The sequence below is a fragment of the Saccostrea echinata genome, unplaced genomic scaffold (genome assembly GCF_033153115.1).
Source record: "Saccostrea echinata isolate AGI-Se365-2 ecotype Australia unplaced genomic scaffold, CSIRO_AGI_Sech_v1 ptg000004l, whole genome shotgun sequence".
Lineage (NCBI taxonomy): Eukaryota > Metazoa > Mollusca > Bivalvia > Ostreida > Ostreidae > Saccostrea > Saccostrea echinata.
In genome coordinates, this window is record NW_026889753.1 from 920,964 (window position 1) to 942,797 (window position 21,834).

The following is a 21,834-nucleotide window of genomic DNA, read 5'->3' on the forward strand; positions in this document are numbered from 1 at the left end:
GTTTCAGAACTTTTTGAAAACATCAAATTTTTTGGCCATAATAGAGCCGAAACCTTACCTTCTTCATTGACTTCAAAGTTTCATTTCAAGAGGGATAAATTTGTTAGTATTTCCCTGTGTATATGATGGGTGCATAAAATGTGCAATTTATGTATATTTGTAAAATGTCACAGTTTTGATTATATGTATATTAAGATTTGATATCTTGTTTTGGATTTATATATAATAATGTGAAAATAGTATTCTGTAAAAAATAACTCTTTAATAGATTATTTTGTTAGAAATGGTGATTTAAAATTGAATTATTCAGCATGTTTAAAGCATTAAAAGATGTGAATTATTGCATCTTTTTTTTTACCTCTAGGACAAAACATTAATAATGTTGATCATATGACATTGCACTTGAACAAGAGGAAAGAGAGTGCAATACTGTTAATGACAAAAGGAATATAACACTAGAAGTCTGTGATGACACTAGCTCTACTAATCTTAACTTTTTACTGGAAAGCTGGACTTTTTATGCCCCCCTTCAAAGAAGGGAGGGCATATTGCTTTGCTGCTGTCTCTCGGTCGGTCTGTCTGTCAGTCCACCAACAGTTTCCGTTCATTATACCCCGGCTCCAAAAGAAAATGAAGGTAAAATGATGGGGTAATTAAAAATCTAATTCTGAAGAACCACTGAGCCAGACAAGATTAACTTATGTGATACTGCAGATCACTATATTTTCGTGACACCTTATTTTCGCTAGCTGTGGTTTCCTTTGTATAGTATGCTTTACAATACAAATGTACATGAGAATTAAATTTTGGCAAGCAGTAATTACACTAAAATAAAGTTATCATGAATAAAAAGTGATTTACAGTAGCTTCTTGACATAGTGTAGATTATAAATTGTTCAAATCCTAGCCCCCAGGGATAGGGTAGGGCCACAATAGGGTGGAATCATATTTTAGGATAGGGTGGGGCCATAATGGAGGATCTACTTGACTTTGAAAAACTATAAATATACGGGGGTTAATCCAAAAGTAATGTGACAACTGCTATAAAATCTGTAATAATCAAAAGTTTTCAACAAAGCTTTATATACTTATACCACTATCTTGACTTTTGCCCTAAAACTTTATTCAGATGTATGCAATACTATATAAATTATTGAAATAAACACAATGTTAGATCTCATCTATCACCGCACAACAAGAATGTACTAACGTCATTATGGCATTTGGACACTAATTTGGATTCTGATGATACATAAGATTTATGCAAAAAGGAATGAAGTTAGAAATAGCATTTGGACCAAGTTCAGATAATTTTCATACTACAACCCAAAACTAGAAGGTTTAAAGCAAAATGGCAGTTAAGATTACTGAAAAGAAGCAAATGATATGCTGATGAACTGAATATGAGTGCTGAAAAGCAACGTCATATACAACATGGGTAACCTTGTCATGCTGCTATTGACAAAAACCTTACATTGTACTGTAAAATCACATATTTTCTTGGGGTCAATCGTGGTTTGAGGAAAAAATATGGGTTCGTGGGGATTTGATTTCATGGATGAAGAGTTGTTGAGTAGTAATATATGTGAAAAATACATTTAGTGGCGGACATTAATTCATGGGTCTCTTCATTCCTCAAAAGCACTGAAAATTAAACCCCCACATAAATTAATGATTTCACTGTATTTATTTTAGTTAATATTTTAAAAAGTATTTCATATAATGAAATGAAATTTTAAGACAAGAATTAAAACAGACAGGAATATTACTATATGTCAATTTTTGCTGATAAAATTTCATTATTATAGATTTTATAGCAGTTGTATATTACATTTGGATCAGCCCTTGTATATTAAAAATTCTTGTATAATTCTTTTATTTAACTTGCATATCACTTACTTATTTATTAAGTGAATAACAAAGGGGAATAACGTCTTTTAAAGCAGAGTAAATATTTCCATACCAGAAGTCCCATCTCAGGGGTCATGAATTTCACAATTTTTGAAGAAGCACTTTTTCTCATCATAATTATGCACTTATTTTCTCGGTTAAATGCTCCAGAGCAGAGATTTTCAAAGAATAAATGCATTTTCTCTATATGATCAATAGAGTCCTACCCAACTGCAGAATCCCTGTCCCAGGGGCCATGAATTTTTCAATTTTGGAGGAGGCACCCTTGCTTATCATAACCATGCACTAAGTCTGTCTGCTAATACCCAGGAGCAGAGAAGATTTTCAAAGAACTAATATTTTTTACCATAAGATCAATACAACCATGGCCTTACTCCAGAATGGCAGACCCAGGGGCCAGGAATTTCACAGTTTTAGAAGAGGCAACCTTGTTCATCATAGCAATGTACTTAGTTTGTCTGCTTAATACCAAGGAGCAGAGAAAAAAAAATATTCAAAGAATGTATTTTCACCATAATATCAATGGAACCCTGCCCTTACTCCCTGACCCAGAGGCCATGAATTTCACAATTTCAGAAGAAATACTCTTGCTCATCATAACTATACATTTAGTTTCTCTGCAAAATATCCTAGCACAGAGATTTGCAAAGAATTAATACATTTTCACTATACTAATACCCTTAACAAAAACTCCAAGCAAGTGGCCACAAATTTAGCAATTCTGGAAAAGGCATTCTTGCTCATCATATCAATGCACTAAATTTGTCTGCTAAATGTACTGGGGGAGAGAAGAAGATTTTTGAAGAATTTATGCATTATCACTTAATGATCTATAGAGCCCCAAGCTAACACCATACCCTCTGACCCTTGAGCCATGAATTTCATAATTTTGGTAGAGGCTCAATGCTTATTACATGTACAATCAACAGAAAGACTGTTTAATAGGTCAGATTGAAGAAGGGACCATGAAATTCAAAAAAAAAATTGTTCCTCTTTGTCCATATAAGCTCTATGCCAAAATTGGTTGAAATAGGTGCAGTAGTGGCACCGAAAAAGCTGAAAATGTTCAAATGTTAACGGACAAACATATCTCACAACTACAGACAGAAACAGATAGCTATAGGTCATCTGAAGGACTCAGGTGACCTAATTATGCAAGTGTTCCCAAAGTTTGGGATATTTAGCTCACCTGAGCTGAAAGCTCAAGTTAATTGTCCAGCATCTGTCGGTCTGTCTGTAAACTTTTCACATTTTAGACTTCCTCTCAAAAACTACTGGGCCAATATTAACCAAAGTTGGCACAAAGCATCTTTGGGTGAATGAGTTTCTAAATTATTCAAATGAGGGACAAAGTCAAGGGGAGATAATCAAGAGTAGAAATAGGATGGGGTCATTTAAAAAAATCTTCTCTCAAGAACCAATCAGCCAGAAGAGATGAAACTTATGTGAAAGCTCTCAGAGGTAGTGTAGATTCTAAAATTTTCAAATCATTGCCCTAGGGGTTGGGTGGGCCACAAAAGGGAATCAAAGTTTTACATTAAAATACATAGGAAATTATTTTTAAAAATCTTCTTCTCAAGAACTACAGGTCCAAGAGAAATGAAACTTAAGTGAAAGCTTTCTGAGGTAGTGTATATTCTAAATTGTTAAAATCAAGACCCCCAGGGTGTTGGGTGGGGCCACAATAGGGGATCAAACTTGGTGAAAGCTAAGGACATTAAATCTCATTCATCTGTCAGTCTGTCATAAAAACTCTACTAAGCTTGGTCAGAACTTTTGAATGAGAAATTTTTTTTTTCAAATTTCACATGTACATGACCTGTGATGACCTTTCCAAATATATTATGACTTTTGACCCTATGACCTTGAAGTTTGATCTACTTTTCAAAAATTTTAACATTACTTTTAAGTTAATCATAACTTCTGAATGAAAAAAGAGATATTTCACATGTATATCACAGGTGACAAGACCTTTCCATACATACTATGATTTCTGACCCTGTAACCTTGATGTTTGACCTACTTTAAAAACAAAATAATATTGGTTATAACTTTTGAAGGAAAGATAAGGCATTCATATTTGACATGTGCATTCCTGTGGCAAGTGGTTTCCCAACATGCTATGATTTTTGACCTAGTGACCTTGATCTTTGACCTATTTTTCAAAAAGTTTAACATTTACAAAAACTTTCAAATGACAAAAGATGGGGTGTTGATATTTGACAAGTGCATTACCTGTAACAATAAGTTTTCAAATATGCTATAATATTAGACCAAATGACTTTTCCTTTTAGGTTGACCTAATTTTCAAAAATTCTATCATCATTGCTAACTTTTGAAGGAGAAAAGATATGACATTCATAATTGACATGTGCATTACCTGAGACAAAACGTTTCCAAATGTACTTTTGATTTTTAACCCCATGGCCTTGACTTTAGAAGGTTTACCTTATTTTTAAAAAAGTTTAACTTTGCTGATATTTTTTGAATGAGAGAAGGTAGGGCATTGTATTAGACATGTGCATTACCTGTTTCAAGACCTTTCCCAATGTACTCTGAATTTTATCATCATGACCTTGACCTTAAAGTTTAATCTACAGTCTTCTTCATTTTTTTAACATCGGTAAAAACTTTTGAACAGGAGAAGATAGGGCTTTCATTTACATGTACATTACTTATGTCAACACCTTTCAGAAAAGTATATCATTTTTGACTCACGACCTTGACCTAGAAGTTTGACCTACTTATCAAAATTTTTTAACCTTAGCCATAATTTTTGTTCCAGAAGAGATGGGGGCTTTCATTTTATTTCACACTGACAAAATGTTTGAAAATTAGGTCAAACTTGAAGGTCAAGGTCATGGGTCAAATATCATAGCACATTCATAAACATTTTAACACAGGTAATGCACTTGTCAAATATGAATGCCCTATCATATCTCATTCAAAAGTAATCAACATAAAAATGACCAAGGTCAATGACACAGGGTCAAAAATCATTGTATATTTGGAAAAGTCTTGTCTCAGGTAATGTACATGTACAGTGTTTAATATGAAAGCTCTATCTTTTCTCATTTGAAAGTTATGACCAATTTAAAGTAATATTAAAATTTTCGAAAAGTAGGCCAAACTTCAAGGTCACGGGGTCAAAAATCAAAAGTATATTTGAAAAGGTCTTGTCACAGGGAATGTACATGTGAAATATGAAAACCGTATCTCTTCTTATTCACAAGTTATAACCAAGGTTAAAGTTTTTGTGTCAGACTGATAGATAGACATCAGACTGACAAATAAGATTTAAAGTCTCCTCGCTTTTGTGAAAGTGCGGGACAACAAAGCATTAAAAGATGCATAATTATCAGATACAGCAAGAGACCAACATTTCCTAAACTGAAGGGTCAGACTGATGTTTGTACACCTCTTCCTATGTAAGTTTATGTCTCTCCTCCTTCTGATATGGATGATGTATCTTTGGATAGATTTCAGTGTTAATGATCAATTAATAATGAACTATATTTACCTTTTTATTAAGGTCTAAATCTTTCCATGATAAACTTCTATTACTTTTTGAACATTCATTTGATATAAGACATTGCTTCAGAGTTTACATTTGTTGAGGTGAGTTTTGTCATCTTTAATTACCTATTGGGTGTTTAATACCAGCAGTAAAACTATTCATCAACATTAAAATACACATTGAGAATGATGTACATGTACACTGTATCTTAATTTAGTCTACATTAGAACCACATTTTATTACTATCAGACCAAAATTGTGTTGCACTTTGAAAAATGGTTTATAGAACAAAGGGACACTTTACCCTGGTCTCCTCTAGCCTGTGTCCAAGAAATTTAAATATTGAAATCAATGGTGTGTTCACTTTATCCAATATTTGAAAATTCCTTATTGCAAGTAATTGAAAGGTTTTATAACCAATTAAAGGTAACAGTTAAGTATGGTATTTGTTCATTCTTCGGATCGAGATACATCCATATATTAATTAGCACATTTAACAGCAATAAAGGTATGCTTATAATGAAGCTTATGCAAATACATATTTCATCCATATACATAATTAAATAATAATGGCACAGATAAAATAAATCTGACATAAAAAGTAAACACTAAGTTCACTTCTCTATGGAATTAATTGTTATTAATTATCTATTAAATCATGAGGCCTAATTAGAAAAATATATATGCCACAAAAATTAAAAATGAACAACTCTGAAAACAGGTCCCTAAGCAACAAAATATTCAATAAACTTTTGCAAATAATTTACACATACAATATAATAAGACAATTAAAGGTACTGAGACATAAGTGTACTTCAGAATCTAGTAAATATCAAAATATCATATTTAAAAATCCTTGTTTTAGTACATCCTAGATTAGCTTACAAGATCACAGATTATAAAAATAAAAAATACATGTCCATGGAAATTATGCAAAAACATTTGTACACAATACTTAACAACTATTTAAGTATTAATTCTGATATACCTATACTCTACTTATAACCATAAAAATCTCTCCGTCATATTAAATATTCAGCTTATATATGTATCTGTGGATCTATATGGTATCTAACAAACCGGTAATGAGTGAGTAGGATTTCTATCAGGTGTCAACAGGTGTAAAACACAAAATTCAGTATATAAAGTAACACGTACATTGTATTCTATATAATAAAATAAGAAAACTAATCCTACACTGTATTCTACAATAAAATGAAATAAGAGAATTAATCTACAATAAAATGAAATAAGAGAATTAATCTTTTTCCTCAGGATTGACTATACCCCTCCTCCACTCCTATCTACTGGAATTTTCTCTGCTGACATTTCAGCAGCCTTAGCAAATCGTGAATTGGAAACTGCTCCACTTTTCAATGCACTCATCAGCTGAAGCAAAGAAATGAAATCCATAAACATATGTATTTCTGGATATCTATAGTCTTACCCAGAAAGTTCATAGACAAAAATATCAACATTCAACAAAATAAGCAACAAAGATATTGGAAGCAGATACAGTTCAATGTATATTCAGCTTATACATCATAGAATCAGCTACCATATATACTCGCATTTAAGTCGGTCCGCCTATAAGTCGGTTGTATTTTTTGCAGTTATTTTTGGGAGATTTTCCATTGAACCGCTTATAAGTCGGTACAACTTTTTGCCAGAATTGGTCGACAATTTCAAATCAATGCTCTCATTTTTTAACCTTGTTTCAATCAATATTTATTACAAAATGACGTCGATATCTAATTTTAAATCATTAAAAAATAAGTAACGCACACTTTAAATAGAAATAAAACTACCCATGTATTAAAATTTATAAATATTTTTACTTTATGCATAGTCTTTGAATGCATAAATGATAAATATGTAAAGACTTTGGTCAACGATAATCGACAGGATTGTTTATAAAATACTACTTTTCGTCATCAAGAAAAATACCAATCTTTCTATGACTTGCCTATAAGTCGGACACAGAGTTTTGAACCAAAATTTAACTCCCAAAAACCTGACTTACAGGCAAGTATATATAGTAATATATCATATAGTAAATACCACAACTGCACCCATAAAAGCTCACACATAATAAATTAAAAGTACAAACATCAATTTGTAAACAGGAAACACTTAAAATTTATCAGAATGAAACAAATGTAAAGGTCAGGTGCCCTAATGTGATTATACATGGCATTGTACTGGCTACTATTAGAAACCACCCCTAGTCAATCAAGGCAGGAAGATCACATGTCTTGTTATTTTTGTGGATTAGCAAATGATTAATTGCAAGATATGTACAATTAAAAAAAAATAATAAATAGCAAATGTTGTGTATTTTTTAATAATACTAAATCTAAAGGTATAACAGCAAGAGATAGACACACTTCAATCCAAGGCACACAGATATAATGTATTTTTAAGGTGCTCAGTACCCTTTGATGTTTTCTGTGGAGGTCTTGATCATATTCATCTTGACTATTTATCTCAGCTGCTATGTGAGCACAGTAAACTAACTGGAAAACAAACACCCCCAACTTTATTTAATCAAGTCCTATACATGTCTATGGGTGCTGAAGCTGGCAAACGTTCACACTGAAACTTATGCATGCATTTACATGGATGTGAGCCGTGAGTCACATAGAGGCAGATATGGATTTTATAGATAGAATATTAAATCAGAAGAGTAGTAGAAAAATCAACTCAACCAAACAATGAATACAGGTTTACAGGTGAATGCTCTTAAATACATGACAATGACAAACTATTCATGTAGATGCTAGTCTTTTTACAACAAGTATATACATGCAGAAGATGAATAGCTTTGAAACACAGTTTTACAATGAATACCTGAACATGTGACATTGCTGTACATTCTTGTACTAATGCTTCTTACCTGTAAAAACTCTCCAATGTCTACCTGGGCATTGCGATTGAGATCAACTTCACTCAGAATATCATGTAACTGATCCTCTGTGACTCTCTCTCCAGTTTGCTAAAATTAAAATCAATCAGAATAACCAAAAACCACACTTAAAATTTGTCAACTAACAAAAATACATTTCTTACACAATTCACACACTGTAAATTGTAAACATATAAACAAAGCTTGCTTATAATCTATAGGATTGTAAGATTACCAATATTTACTATGTAATTGGCAATTTTATTTTATTTATCTACTTTTTTTTTTTTTGGTATATGAAGCCATGGTAAACAAATTTTTAAACTGTGTACAATACAAATAATATCATATTTTTCCCTGGTAAATCAACCCAATGAATATGATTTTTATTAAGCCAAGAAAATTACAAATTATAAAAGACAAAATGCATATTATATAAAAACAAGAAAATGCAATACAAGGAATTTACCCCTTTGCTATTGTATATAATTATGTACAGTGTATTTTGTGTGTGTATATGAAATATAGTAAATGTATGGACCCTCTATATATATATTAAATAAATGATTTAAATATCATAGGTAAATTCAGAAAGGTTAATAAATATAAAAGGAAAGTCATCTAACAAATGGTTTAAGTGAATAGCACCATCTGTGTTTGCTTTTAGTTCACACTGACCTTTCCTGGCACTGAGTTTTGTTTTTGTTTTTTTTTTTCTCATCACTTAATACATGCATTTATGTCTGCACATTTCCATACTGTACAAATTTTCTTCTCAATAATACTAAGGAGACATCCTTCAATTTGATATTTCTTCTGGACAGTAAAGACAAAATTGAAACAAATTGTTTAAATCTTAAAGAATTTCATTTGATTTTCTTTTTGCTGTTGTTTTTTGTTTTGGCAAAAAGTACAAAAGATAAATGTATCAAAAAGTGTTAAGTCAAAAGCAACTCAGTAAAAATGGAAAATTTAAAGCTTTCAAGCAATAAACTATTGGTTACTAAAGCCCTTTGAACACTGATTTTTCTATGTTCAATTTCTATGCAGCCATTGACTACATTCATGAAACTTTACAATTACTGTAAAGAAAGTTTCAATTTCAAACAAAATACATGTAAATGATTGAATAGGGCTCGACATGCCATTTTATAAAGTTTCCACTTGTTACATTTTCAGTTAAAAACTGATTTTTTTTAGAGAGAAATAAATTGGTACTTGTAAAGTGTAAATCATCCTACAATGTCAATAATGATTCTGCTGTAATAATGATTATGGTAATTACATGTATATATTTTACCAGATTCAAAAATAACCGTAATTTTTGATCATGTGATAGTTTATGATTTGCTAGGACTATTTTATATAGAGGGAGTATTACTATAGAATGTTTACAATGCAAATGCTGTAGGCTAATTTGACTAGGATTCCTACACAATGAATATTTTAAAAAATTAAAGTTTTATTGCATAATCACTCACCGATGCCTAAAGTAAACACATGTAAATGAAACATATCAGAGAGGAAATTTAATATTGGAGTAATTACTCAGGCTTAATTTTTTTTTTTTAAATAAAATTCTTAGAAGTAAAACAAGCACAAGAAAAAAATATAAAAAAAGCAAAAATAAAATTTTTTCTCAAAAAGAACATTAAAAATGAGCTTGTTGTCTCCTACATCACACTAACCTTGAAATAACGTCGCAAATCGTTCACAGTTATATATCCTTTATTGTCTCTGTCCAGACTCTTGAATCGCTTGACATACATGTTGATCTCATCCTTATTGAAGTTGATAGGAACATTATAAGTTCCACTACCAAGATCTAGTCCCATCTCCCTCCTAAGGAAAGTCTTCGCTCTGGTCAACTCATCCTGCATTTAAAGATAAAGGTGAAGCTTCAAAAAACAAATCAACAAATTACACGTATATACATGCATATGTATGAAGTGAATTCTTCATGTACAATGCAGTTGTATTCCTTAGCATTGTTTTCCATTTTATAGTATCAATCTCTTTGATTCTTCTCACTAGACCTCATTGGTTGGTTTCATCATTTTTTGCTGAACAGCAAATTTTGTGGTTGAGCCAGACCATGAAAATGGGTGTCAGATCAACTAGCCTCAAATTCTACTGATGATAAAATAGTTTGGGGTGGATGTCCATGAATTTAAATATAAACAAAATTGAATATTTTTCCCAAAACCACAAAATTTGAATCCCACAAAAATTAATGAAACCTCTGTACTTTGCTAAGGAATCTATCTAATTTCTATGACTTTCGTTTAACCTGTTGTCTTGATTTACTCCATTTCAGTTCCTCGGCCATGATCTCCACTATCTTGGGCAAGGCTTCTTCTGCGGCATTTGCATTACAGAAGGCAAGCCGGGTCCTGCGGGCGATGATATCTATTGCAGTGCAGGCATACTCCCTAACAGCATATCTCACCTACAAAAATTTATAAAGAAAGACTTTAATTAAAAACATTATTCCTTTCAATAATTTTCCAGCAAGATAAGTCAGTGTATTTTGAGGACCTTTCCCCACAACTCTTTACCTCTGCCTCTAAATAAGGGAACTCTTCATGAAGTCTCTTCCCAACCACTGGCCATCTCTTCCCAGTTAATGATGACATTTTTGCAATCTTAAAGGCCTTATCTCCATACGTATTGGCCAAATGTTGAGCAACCTGTAAGAAATTTACAACAAATTCTTTTTTAATCAATCAATGAACAAAAATTGCAACACTTTTCCAAATATTTTGATTTAGAAAATGTCTCCAAATAATCATAGTTATTTCTAACACTAAGCGATAATACAAGTATTTTAATATCACATGATTAAAAAACACATGTATCTGTAATCTTGTCTGCTTCTATCAATATATAAAACTAATGTTGATTGACTCTAGATAAATGTACTGAAAAAAAAACTTTTTTGTTTGCAAGAAATTATTTCTCCATGAACTTACGCTGTCACTTACTTTTATAAAAGTTGCTAACTGATTTTAGTCATATTACAGTGTATTTGCAAATACATGTAATAACATGAGCAGTCATGACAGAAAGTTCATAAAAAATTTGCAATACAAAGAAGAGTCTTGTTATTATTGAGAGAGTTAACCTCATTTTCCAGGCCAAAGTCCTGTACAAGTCTGATAAATAGTGTTGGTGTCCAGCCATGTGCACCGTCCAGTAATAACCCTTTGGTCTGGCAGGGCTTGGCATGCTTCAATGAGCAGACCTCCACAGCTTTGTCTAATGTTTCCTCTGCCATGTGTCGATAGGTTGTCCATTTTCCTCCTATCATATAGAGGAACAGTGTGTTTATAGAATACTACTCATATGATCAGTAGAAACATTTTTACTACAGATAGTGAAAAAGATCATTAATTTCTTAACATGATACATCAAACTTCATTCTTCTGAATGCCAAAAAGAGCAAAATATCAAAAAAAAAATTTACTATCTGAACATCTCTTTTTCTCTGTTGACACAGGTTGTAATAAGTTCCTTCCAATGTTTTTTTTTTCAATTTTTACCTGCTAGTCTGACAAGGTGTTGTTAATCATGGTTAAATTATTTATTTACTTAAGCCTGCTTTCATATTAAGTCTCCCCCTTCCACAGGTCAATTGCTGTAAAACTGGTTATACTTTGAAAATATGAAAATTTCAGAATTTAAAAAAAAATGGCAAGTTGAAACAAGTACACTGTATTTCATCTTCACTATAGCCAAGAGTTTTCAATCCACTTTGCTCCCTATGGAGAGCAAAGATGATTGTACTTAAGAATGCTCTTTAAAAACCATGAGAAAATTACTAGTAGAAACTATAATGATAATAAATCATTCATCAAATCTGTCAACCTTTTACTGAAGTTTCTACGTTTACAATTATTGTTGCCGTTTTCTAACAAATTACCTCTATAATAATGATTTTGTCACTGTTCTATTGCTTTTTCATATAATTGAGGTGGAGTGTCCAATGATACACTAACCCTTGTTCAAACACCTATCATTTATTCCTGCTAAATTGATGATTTTGTACTTGTTCAAATCCCTGAAATTCATACCTGCTAGAGTCATAATTTAGTCCTTATTACTGTTGAAAAACTTCAAATTCATACCTTTATAGAGTTAATTAAGTTTTTGTCACAGTTCAAATGCTTTAAATTTTCCCCTCTTATAATAATTTTGAAACGATTCAAATTCTAATGAGATTCTAATTCAGAGGCTCATGATTTACTTCTTGTCACTGTTGTCATTGTTCATGGCACCTCTGATTTATACCTGCTATAGTGATGAGATGGTCCTCTGCCACTTCAATAATGTGGTTTCTGGCTACAGATTGAGTGTCTTTCTTGTTTGGATCTGACACCAAGGGACGGATACCACACCAGGCTGACAACACATCGCCACGACGAACTGTAAACAGGAAGACAACATTATTTAACATCCAAATGAATTTGTTTTCACATAACTTTATTTATCACTTTTGATATCTGAGGGTAGCATAGGCTTTTACTACTTTTTCATTCTATTTTTAAAGTTAATTTTGCATAACAACCTTTTTCAAGGTTATACAAAAGGTTTTATGAAAAGAACTAAAAGCTGCTGATTCTGGGTCAAAATTCTAAAAAAAAGAAAACACAAAAAAAACAAGAGGCCCATGGGACACATTGCTCACCTGAGCACAATGGCTAGGAAAAAGCACAAATCAATTTAGTATTGAAAAGTTTATGGGGGGGGGGGGGGGGGGGGGCTTGAATTTTAAACTACCTGAGGATGCTTCCATATCAATATAACGAATGGCTTTGCTATTCTTGAGTAGAAGATTTTTTCCTATATTTATATATTTATATTCCTTTGTAAAAATTTCATACCCCATTGTGGCCCCTCCCTTCCCCCAGGGGTAATCATTTGAACAAACTTTAATCTACACTACCCTAGGATGCTTCCATATCAATATGATGAACATGGCTTTGCTGTTCTTGAGAGAAAGATTTTTATGCACCCGGATCGATAGATCGGGGGGCGCATATTGTTTTTGTCCTGTCTGTCTGTTGTCAACTTTAACCTTCGCCATAACTTTTGAACCATGAGAGATAGAGACTTCATATTTGGAATGCTTACTCCACTAATTGAGCTCTTTCAAATGACACCAAGGTCAATGACCTTGTGACCTTGACTGTGACCTATATGCTAAAAATAGCTTTTTCAAACCTCGCCATAACTTTTGAACCATAGGAGATAGAGACTTCATATTTGGTATGCATACTCCACTAATTTTAAAAGTTCTTTCAAATGACACCAAGGTCAATGAGCTTGTGACCTTGACTGTGACCTATACGCTAAAAATAGCTTTTTTGAACTTTGTTGCCGCCGGGTGCATAGTGTTTCACAAACACATCTTGTTTCCTATATTTCTATGTAAAACTTTGATCCCCCCTTGTGGCCCCACCCTACCCCCAGGGGTCATGGTTTGAACAACTTGAATCTACACTACCTGAGGATGCTTCCATATTAATATGACAAATCATGGCTTTGCTGTTCTTGAGAAGCAGATTTTTAAAGATATTTTCTTATATATTTCTATGTAAAACTTTGATCCCCCATTGTGACCCCATCCTACCCCCAGGGGTCATGATTTGAACAAACTTGAATGTACACTATATAACAAAGGTTTCCTATACATTTCAACTTTTTCTCTCCAGATTTTTAAAATATGCCACCAAATTTTCACTATTTCTGAGTTATCTCCCCTTGAATGAGGGTGTGGCCCTTCATTTGAACAAACTTGAATCCCCTTCACCCAAGGATGCTTTGTGGCAAGTTTGGTTGAAATTGGCCCAGTAGTTCTGGAGAAGTCGAAAATGTGAAAAGTTTACAGATGGACGGACAGACAGACGGACTACAGACAAAATGTCACCAGAAAAGCTCACTTGAGCTTTCAGCTCAGGTGAGCTAAAAATACTTCAGCTTCCTACATAAATGATATTTTCAATAGAGATTTTAGAAGTTTTGATTGCTATTGTTGGAATAAACAAGAGAGTATGAGAAGACTGGAATACATGTTAAATAGCTTACCCTCCACATCAGGGTGAAGATAATTCTTGACCTCGTTCAGGATGAACTGAATTTCTTTCTCTGTTGGAGCTGGGTAATCTGTGAGCTCACAGGAGGAATCAGTAGTTCCTAAATTATGAACATCAAAATATTTAATGTTAAATACATGGATTGCAATGACTGCCAAATTAAAAAAAAACTTCTAGTTATCCTTGTTAAAATAATTTGATATTCCATGATTTCTCAGAAGTCTGGTACATTACTTACTTACCTGCTAAAGTGTGATTCTGCCATGGCAAGAAGAAAATCACTCTACCATCACTAGTGGAAGGGTCTAATAGTCCCATCTTGTCTGGACTGCAACATTTTTGTGCATTACGTACATGCATTCACAGTAATAGAAGGTATTGCTTGCATTGTGTAAATGTATTTTATTTGCCATTCAGGTGCCATTCATGGGTTTTGACTATGCTTATACACCCATGTCAGGCCATGTGTAAATATGAATACAATTTATGATATTTACATGTATCTGAATTATCTCAAAAGTTTTTTTTGTCTTGATATTTTCAATTGTAATTTAAACATTTACAACAAAACAGTGAATAAGCGTGCAGCCTTATAACAAATGTTTACTAATTACACCTAAAATATTGTCAAATTAGCATAAAAAACCAAGAAAATCAGTCAATACCTGTAGTAGTCAGGTAGCACTATGTGTACACCCTGACTCGGCTGGCAGATCTTCCTCTGACTGCTGTCATCCATTAGTCTAATTCTGTCAGTGTATGGACCAGCAGCATTGATTATGCATTTTGCCTTTACATCAAATTCTTGATCTGAAAAATTAAAACATTTCTGTAATGATATCGTTCATGATCACATCATCACTTGAACAAGCTTAAGATGAACACAGGGAATTTACTACTGTCGGTTTACATATATGTGTTGTATCACCACACTACACACAGTATAGCCTTTGTTAGATCTCTTCATTCTAGTCAGCTCTATATGTATTTACCGGTTTGTCTGTCCTTGATTCTGGCTCCACAGATGACTTCTTTCCCATTCTCATCAGTCTTTTTATAAAGTTTTAAGATCTCTGTGTAATTTGTTATGGTACCTCCCATACGTGCAGCACTAATAGCAATGGAAATGTTCATCCTGGCATCATCATGTTGTCCTGTAATGTAATCAAACATAACTGTACCATGAACATGGTCATCTTTCTAAACATTTGTCTTTAAATTAAGTTACAACAAAACATTTCACAGCTTATTCAGTTATTCTGCATCTTCCTACATGTACATGTATATCTTTATTAGTGGCCTACCCATGAAACTGGAGGGGACTATAGCTGTCTGTCTGTCAGTTTGTCCCACTTAGTTTTCTGCATTTTCCCCCAAACACTTGCAGATATTGAGTTGATTTTTGGCATGTGAGTGTATCTTGATAAGTTACAGATCAAGTTTGCATTTTGTTCAGCTTCAATTATTTTTGACAGAGTAACAGTCTTTAAATTTTCAATGGGAACCAGATTTTCCACTTGCTTTTCTGCACTTTTTTCCTAAACGCTTGCAGATACTGAGCTGATTTTTGGTACGTGAGTCTATCTTAATGAGATATAGATCAAGTTTGCACTTTGTTCTGCTTCTATGGTTTTTGATGGAATTATGACCTTTTTAATTTTTAAGGGGAACCAGAATAAACTTGCCAGTAGGGGACTACAGTAAAAATAGAAATTTTAGCAAGGATTAAAATTTTGGCATTTTTACGAGGTATTGAGATAGCTAAAATCCATACTGCATTGGAGGTAACCATACTCTTTCTAGGTGTCATTGAATCACTAAAATTTCTTCTTGATAAAATAAAATACTTATTTTTACGGACAAATTGCTAAATTTGGGTATTGCTAAAAATTCCACTTATACGGTAGCATTGCTTACGCAATACTCTCAGAGTGCTTGTTACATTTTGAAAGACATACTTGAATTCAAATATTTCATGGTAAATACAGAAAAAATTAATACAAAACACACACAGCTGTCATGTGGATGAACGTCTTACCATCATAGTAAACCAATGCCCCCACCAGCTTTTCCTGCTTCAGCATGGGAAATATTTCCAGTGTTTTACGTTTAGATAAATAATAACTTGGTTTGAGGAGTTGCTTTCCAGCTATCACATCATACATCTTAATTCCTGCCCAGAAGTAGGGGACCTGCCAGTATCTGATTAAAAGATTAACTTGTTTTATTTTTTTAAAAATGTTGTTTTAAAGGTGTATATTCATAATCTTTAAATTTCATTACTTATACATGCAACATTTTTAGTGTATCTAACATCTAAAAAACAGCTGAAAATGGTAATATTATACCTTAAATTAACAAATGTTTACTGGTCTCTTGACTCTTGTACTGAGCAATTTGTTTATCAATAATTAAACTAACTTGTAAATGGGTAGCATAATAGGAAACGGATATGCTAGATGAGGGGCAATCTGGATCAAATTTGCTCTTTCTGAAAGTGCCTCTTTGACCATTCGATACTATAAGAAACAAAGCACATGTTAATAATGCAATTAATCAGGGTTTGTTTTCACAGATCAAAATTATGTACAGTATTAACTAATATGAATAAAAAAGAAACTTTTTCAGTTTAAATTCTGCCAAAACAATCACTGAAGATGTGCTACCTGTTCTATATCCAATCCAAAAACAGCCTTTTGTAGATAACGGACCCCTCCATGTATCAACTTGGTGCTTCGGCTGCTGGTTCCAGAGGAAAAGTCAAACTTTTCTACTAAAGCTGTCTTCAGACCTAAAAAATAACAGCTAAAATTTATCAATTATATCTTTATACATGTACATTGTAAATCAATTCACAATATGAGTGAGACATGTTAACCAAATTTAATAAACTGTATTTCAGAAAAAGTTATTTATAGAGAGTTGTTTTGTTTGATACTAAACAAAAAACACTACCTCTGCTGACAGCATCTAAGGCCACTCCACACCCTGTTGCTCCCCCTCCAATAACTAAAACATCAAACTCCTCCGTTTTCAACGAGTCAATCATGTTCTGGCGAGTAGGGAGAGGGGACCACGCATACTTCATCTGATCCTCTGCAGCTAGTACATTTGGCACCTGTAAACATAAATATAAATGGAAATAATTTCAAATGTCAAAATGTCTTCATTGCAGTTCCATCTATTTCTTGAGCCTTTTATCAACAAAGCAGATTCAATAAATTATTATACACAAAAAAGTTATAATTCTGCTCATCAGGAGAAGGGGGATGGTCATAATCACACTGATGATAATGATGATGACAGTAAGTAAGCCATCAAAAGGGGCTGACAAATAGATTTTTTAGGCACTTGTCCAAGTGAAATCTCACTTGCCCTACCTGAATTTTGGCTTGCCAAACCATAAACTAATACTGTATTTATATATACATGCATTTCAAAAAATAGGAAGAAAAACACTGAGTTGAACATGCAATCCCCTATGCCCAAAATTAAATCTATGACTTAAATATTCATTTTTATTTTTTTTTAAAGTCATTTGTCCACGGGCAAGTGGTTGATAAAATTTCACTTGCCCTCTCCTAAAATTCACTAGGGATTTGTCAGCCCCTGCCATCAACAATACTTATTAGGGCTTGGACGATATATCGAGATATCGATAATATCGATTCATTGTGAGGATGATACCCATATCGATACATATGAAGAAATATCGAAATATCGCAAAAAAAATTCTGGCTAATGTTTTTCTTTGTCTACTTATCATTTTGGGATAAATAATTATATAAAATAAATATACTAAATATGAATATAATTATGAAATACATGATAATTAACACTACTTTGTAAAATTATTTTGTTTTATAACAGATATACATGTACAACTTTGAATAAATTATTCTTATTTGCGAAGAAATTATTCATTTATTCATTCCAATATAAACAAACATTTTATAACCAATTCAACATATCGTGATACATATCGTATCGTGGCTCAAATATGGTGATACGTATCGATATAGAAAAAGTTGTATCGTCCCAGCACTTACACTTATGCATATTTTTTACTATAATTTGGTAACATTTTTTATATATCTTACACTTATGCATATTTTTTACTATAATTTGGTAACATTTTTTATATATATATATATAATTAAATAAATTACAGGTTACAGATTTGAATACATGATATACAATGATAAGGTAAGAATTACAAATTAATAGTTTTATGTCTGAAGTATTACAAACCTGAGGACTTGACATTGAAGCCCAAGCCAGGATACATGTTCCACCTCCTATGACAATGCCATACTTTGCCAACCTGCGCAATGTCTTACTAAAACGGTGCATTTCTTTTTGTCAACGCTGAAAAATAAGTCAAGCAGAAAGGGTACTTCATGAAATGAAAATTTATTATAATCTGTTTTTATTTATCCCTTGAGCATTTGACAGATTTGTAATACAAACTGAGAAAAATATCTGTAAATTATAACTATATATATATATAAATGATGTAAATTTCCAATAATCTTTTATACCTAAACCACCTCTTAATTCCAAATACATGTACTGACTTCCATAGGCATTAAAAGCTTGCAGACATAATATATACCTGTCCAGCACATGTCAACATTTTTAATATTAGGCCATTTCAAGTTTTTTCTCTGTTTAGCGTCCACCCATCTTTCAAAAACCTACCTACCTATTCGCAAAAAACACACAAACCAAAAAATAAATCACAGACTTAATAGTCATAAAAATGACGTAACTCAAATGATTTGATTTCATTAATCTATTTTTCTCGTAGAAAAAACCTATTCTTCAGCAGAATTAAGGTATTCAGTGCTTACAATATTCCTAATATGTCATACTGTAGACAAATATTTTAAGAAATTGACAGAATTCGGTGATTTTGACCAGAATATTCAATTTGAGGACTCATGACTTTGTTTTTTTGTGATATGGGGTGTCAAAAACCAAGGCGCACGTGGACGCTAAACATAGAAAAAACTTGGAATGGCCTTATTTGAATTAAGCAATTCCACCTCAAATCCCCTTTGAGCCACATTGTTCATTGCTGAAAACCCATCTCCCGATACTGTTTCTGAAGTTTGAATTATCTTCATAGCTTTTTTTTTAATTAGAAGACAAACAGAAAATTAGGAGGAAAGTGTATTGATTAGTAAACAACGACAAATTACCAAAGCATGAAATCAAAAGTGAACTCTGCTTCCAATTGAGTTTGTACTTATAAGCCTGGTTTTGATGACCCTACAGTAGGGCCGCCCTCTGAAGCAATGTCATTTTGACATGAAGCAATCAAGTGTCAATTGTCAAAAATGTTCAGGTTTTAATAATGAGGATGTTCTCAAAACAAGAATCCCATGGGCCTTGATGGTCATCTGAGCTCAAGAGTATCATGAGCTTCTCTTGCTATAGTCAACTCAGTTCCACCAGTAACTCTATTCTCTTTAGAGAAGTGGACAGGCTTTTGCCTACATCAAAGAATGCTCAGTTTCACCAGCTTCAATGTTTATATTTAAATATAAATGAATTTCAGTATCTGATGAGCTTAGCCCCACCCCAAGTGTTGGACCTAGAGGACATGGATTACTCAACGTTTACAACACTGTTAACAGGTTAAGTTACAAATTCCGGTTTTCACAGTGCTAAATAAACAGGATATTTTTCAACTGATGTTATATTAATATTATGTAATTTGACAGCAAGGAAAACAATTGAGACGAAGCTTTATAGAAAAATACAATCAAAAGAAAGTTTCCTAAAATAAGATTAATTCTTAATCCAAGTAGACAAGAAGCAGACAAACAGTGTGTCGACGAAGGTAATTATTCCAGTTAGAATTATCTCTACATTCTCGTTATTACATCTATCCGGGGACAGAGGCAAAAAGGAAAGAAAACTTTCTGTACAAGAAATAAACATAAAATATTTAGAATTATGATTAAATAATTACTTACTTGAAAAGAAGGATATCCAACTGTCTTCTTTTCGTGTCAAACTCAAACTTCAAAGCGACAAAATCACTTCTGCTAAGTCTTTGACCATGACCTCACGTTTTTGAATATCGATCCCGATGAAATTTATTTTTTTCACAATCCATCCCCGCTATCATTGAACATGGAAATTGTGTATTAATAATGCAAGTGCCAGTTTTTCTTTAATTCTAAATTAACATATTTCAGATAGGTTACCTGATTACTAGTTTTCTGTAATTTGCTCAGTAAAACATCATTTGGTAGTATTCTCTTTAGAGAAGTGGACAGGCTTTCGCCTTCTCTAAAGAGAATAAATTCAGTAGTAATTGGAGGGACACTTTTGTGTGTACTTTAGTGATGTGTACAGGACATCGATCATCGATTGCATGAACATTTCAAGGGATTAATATGTATTGTTGGCTGTGTGGGATCATCAAGATTGTTTTGAACATATTTTATTTAATTTTAATGAAAATTCTAATAAAAGTAAAAAAAAAAAGGATAAACATTAACGTTTATTTCTCGGAGTCAGAGCTAAACATAATTTAATTAGTTCTGTCTGAACACTCCGGAAACTCCGTGCTCGAGACCAACAAACGATTGTTGGGGTTTTTGCTTTGCTTTTTCTTTATCATTTTTTTTTTCTTTTCTTTCATTTCTGAACCATAAGGTATTGATAATGACTGAGTGAACATTCCAAAAATCGCCAGTCTGTGTTCACTCTCACTTCGGAACTCATCAGCTATTTTTTGATTCACTTCATCTGTCTCAATTTTATAAGCATGTAACAGAAGCAAATTATTTGTTCGTTTTTGGCTCATTGTTGATCTCAGTGATGTTTTCAATCTGAATGAGCTGGTGGCGTTAGATGCAGGAAGTACCAGAATTAGTGGGGTTTATGTCTCTCAGTTGATTCGATACGCAAGAGCATGCTCTACGTACGAACAATTTCTAAAACAAAACAAGCTATTGACAAACCCAGTTGATTCGATACGCAAGAGCATGCTCTACGTACGAACAATTTCTAAAACAAAACAAGCTATTGACAAACAAGTTAATGAAACAAGAATATTAACAGTCTCATTTAAAGTCATCATCTCGCAAGTGGTCGATACAATAACCTTGTCAGCAAATACAATCCATCATTAAGTCAAATGCTGACTGAAAATTTTCATACTAATTGTTAGGCCATTGATTTGTGTAAGGATTTTTCCGTTTTTACCGATCATGACAAGGAGCACATGGTGGGTGACTGGTCGACAGGGGATGCTCACTCCTCCATGGCACCTGATCCCACCTCTGAGGTTTTAGAGGATCGTGTTTGCTCTGCTCCTGATTTTGTTTTGTTTGAATTGACTTTCAAGCTTGAGTACTGCATGTTCGTTATCTCTATAATTCATTTAA

General features: G+C 32.8%; 1 protein-coding gene across 2 annotated transcripts; it reads right to left on the reverse strand.

The window, feature by feature from the left end:
- Nucleotides 1–5,424: 5,424 nt before the first annotated feature.
- Nucleotides 5,425–20,467, reverse strand: LOC133178952 (glycerol-3-phosphate dehydrogenase, mitochondrial-like). Of its 2 annotated transcripts, XM_061313609.1 has the most exons (18): nucleotides 20,413–20,467; nucleotides 18,680–18,796; nucleotides 17,384–17,546; nucleotides 17,095–17,219; nucleotides 16,850–16,947; nucleotides 16,467–16,630; nucleotides 15,421–15,582; nucleotides 15,094–15,238; nucleotides 14,671–14,756; nucleotides 14,421–14,528; nucleotides 12,624–12,758; nucleotides 11,458–11,636; nucleotides 10,892–11,023; nucleotides 10,624–10,782; nucleotides 10,022–10,207; nucleotides 8,325–8,423; nucleotides 7,864–7,944; nucleotides 5,425–6,817 (listed from the first exon to the last, which is right to left on the reverse strand). In XM_061313609.1, exons 2-18 carry the CDS (start codon nucleotides 18,779–18,781, stop codon nucleotides 6,710–6,712), a joined length of 2,232 nt encoding a protein of 743 aa, XP_061169593.1. In that variant the 5' UTR covers nucleotides 18,782–18,796; nucleotides 20,413–20,467; the 3' UTR covers nucleotides 5,425–6,709. The 2 variants fall into 2 exon arrangements, with proteins under 2 accessions (XP_061169593.1, XP_061169594.1); XM_061313610.1 differs by lacking the exon at nucleotides 7,864–7,944.
- Nucleotides 20,468–21,834: the final 1,367 nt, after the last annotated feature.

Excerpts from the sequence above, each read along its gene's own strand:
- LOC133178952 (XM_061313609.1), bottom strand. The coding sequence starts at position 18,781 with ATGCACCGTTTTAGTAAGACATTGCGCAGGTTGGCAAAGTATGGCATT. Across the intron at positions 16,631-16,849 it reads ATTATGCTACCCATTTACAA|ATACTGGCAGGTCCCCTACT; the intron begins GTTAGTTTAATT and ends TCTTTTAATCAG. Across the intron at positions 8,424-10,021 it reads ATTTGCGACGTTATTTCAAG|CAAACTGGAGAGAGAGTCAC; the intron begins GTTAGTGTGATG and ends TTTTAATTTTAG.